Raw genomic sequence first — 1,392 nt, forward strand, 5'->3', positions numbered from 1 at the left:
CCTACTCCTTAAGTATTTTAGGGATTGGAGACAGTTCCTACGTGGTCCTTAGGACAGCAGTGAATACATTCATATGACTTGAAATAATAATAATAATAGTAGTAGTAGTAGTAGTAGTAATAATAATAATAATAATAATAATAATAATAATAATAATAATAATAATAATAATAATAAAAATAAAATAAAGTTGGAAGGGACCTTGGAGGTCATCTAGTCCAACCCCCTGCTCAGGCAGGAAACCGTATGCCCTTTCAGACAAATGACTGTCCAATCTCTTCTTAAAGACTTCCAGTGTTGGAGCATTCACCGCTTCTGGAGGCAGGTTGTTCCACTGGTTAATTGTTCTCACTGTCAGGAAATTTCTCCTTAGTTCTAGGTTGCTTCTCTCCTTGATCAGTTTCCATCCGTTGCTTCTTGTCCTGCCTTCAGGCGTCTTGGAGAATAGCTTGATTCCCTCTTCTTTGGGGCAGCCCCTGAGATACTGGAAGACTGCTATCATGTCCCCCCTCGTCCTTCTCTTCATTAAACTAGACATACCCAATTCCAGCCACCGTTCCTTATATGTTTTAGCCTCCAGTCCCCTAATCATCTTTGTTGCTCTTCTCTGCACTCTTTCTAGAGTCTCCACATCTTTTTTATATTGTGGTGACCAAAACTGGATGCAGTGGGTGCTCCAGCACTGGAGTTTTTTAAAGAAGAGAATCGACAACCATTTGTGTGAAATGATATTGGGTCTCCTGCTTGTGCAGGGGGTTGGACTAGAAGACCTCCAAGTTCCTTTCCAACTCTGTTACTCTGTTATCTCTCCTACAAGTTCTTCGTACAGCTTCCCTGCCACTTGGCAATGATGCCCTTGCATTGCTTTTTTTTCCCTGTGGCTTTGCTAAGGGACCTGTTTTCAACACCTGCATGTCTTCTACCTTTAATTTTCGCTTCTTGCAGAAAAAGATTCGGCCAACCATCCAAAGAAGAGGCCTGGCTGCCATGGCCCATTTTCTTTTTGGTCCTCCCCGTCTTCAGCAGCAGCTGCAGAGTGAGAGAGACTTAGCTTTGGCCATTGCCCAGTGTGAGTATTGCCTCTGAAAATGAAAGCAAGCATCTCCCCAACGGCTCTGTTGTTAATTAGCGAGCAATAGTTTTACAGGAGCTTCCTTACTCCCTCTAATCCAGCGGTTCTCAACCTGTGGGCTGGGACCCCATTTGGGGTCGATCGACCATTTCACGGGGGTCGCCAAGCAAGGCTGTCCGCCATTTTTTTTGTCCGCCATTTTTTCCCCCTTTTCCGGCGGGTGCCTTACCTCCCTTGGGCTGGGCCAGCTGGTGGTCGGCCTGCTCCGTCTCTGCCGCTTGCCAGCTACGCCTCGGCCGGCGCAGGGGGCGGAACCACGC

The 1,392-nt window shown here is 46.3% G+C and overlaps 1 protein-coding gene across 1 annotated transcript in view; it reads left to right on the forward strand.

Moving 5' to 3' along the window:
- Positions 1-945: 945 nt before the first annotated feature.
- LOC107301532 (ELMO domain-containing protein 3-like) overlaps positions 946-1,392 on the forward strand; it is a gene marked incomplete at both ends in the record, with an annotated part of 5,246 nt that continues 4,799 nt past the window's right edge. The window contains one exon of the mRNA XM_015830742.1: positions 946-1,069. Within this exon, the coding sequence (XP_015686228.1) occupies positions 946-1,069 (124 nt within the window). The remainder of the gene's footprint in view (positions 1,070-1,392) is intronic.

Source organism: Protobothrops mucrosquamatus, unplaced genomic scaffold (genome assembly GCF_001527695.2).
Source record: "Protobothrops mucrosquamatus isolate PMUCROS unplaced genomic scaffold, P.Mucros_1.0 scaffold14000, whole genome shotgun sequence".
NCBI classification, from domain to species: Eukaryota; Metazoa; Chordata; class Lepidosauria; order Squamata; family Viperidae; genus Protobothrops; species Protobothrops mucrosquamatus.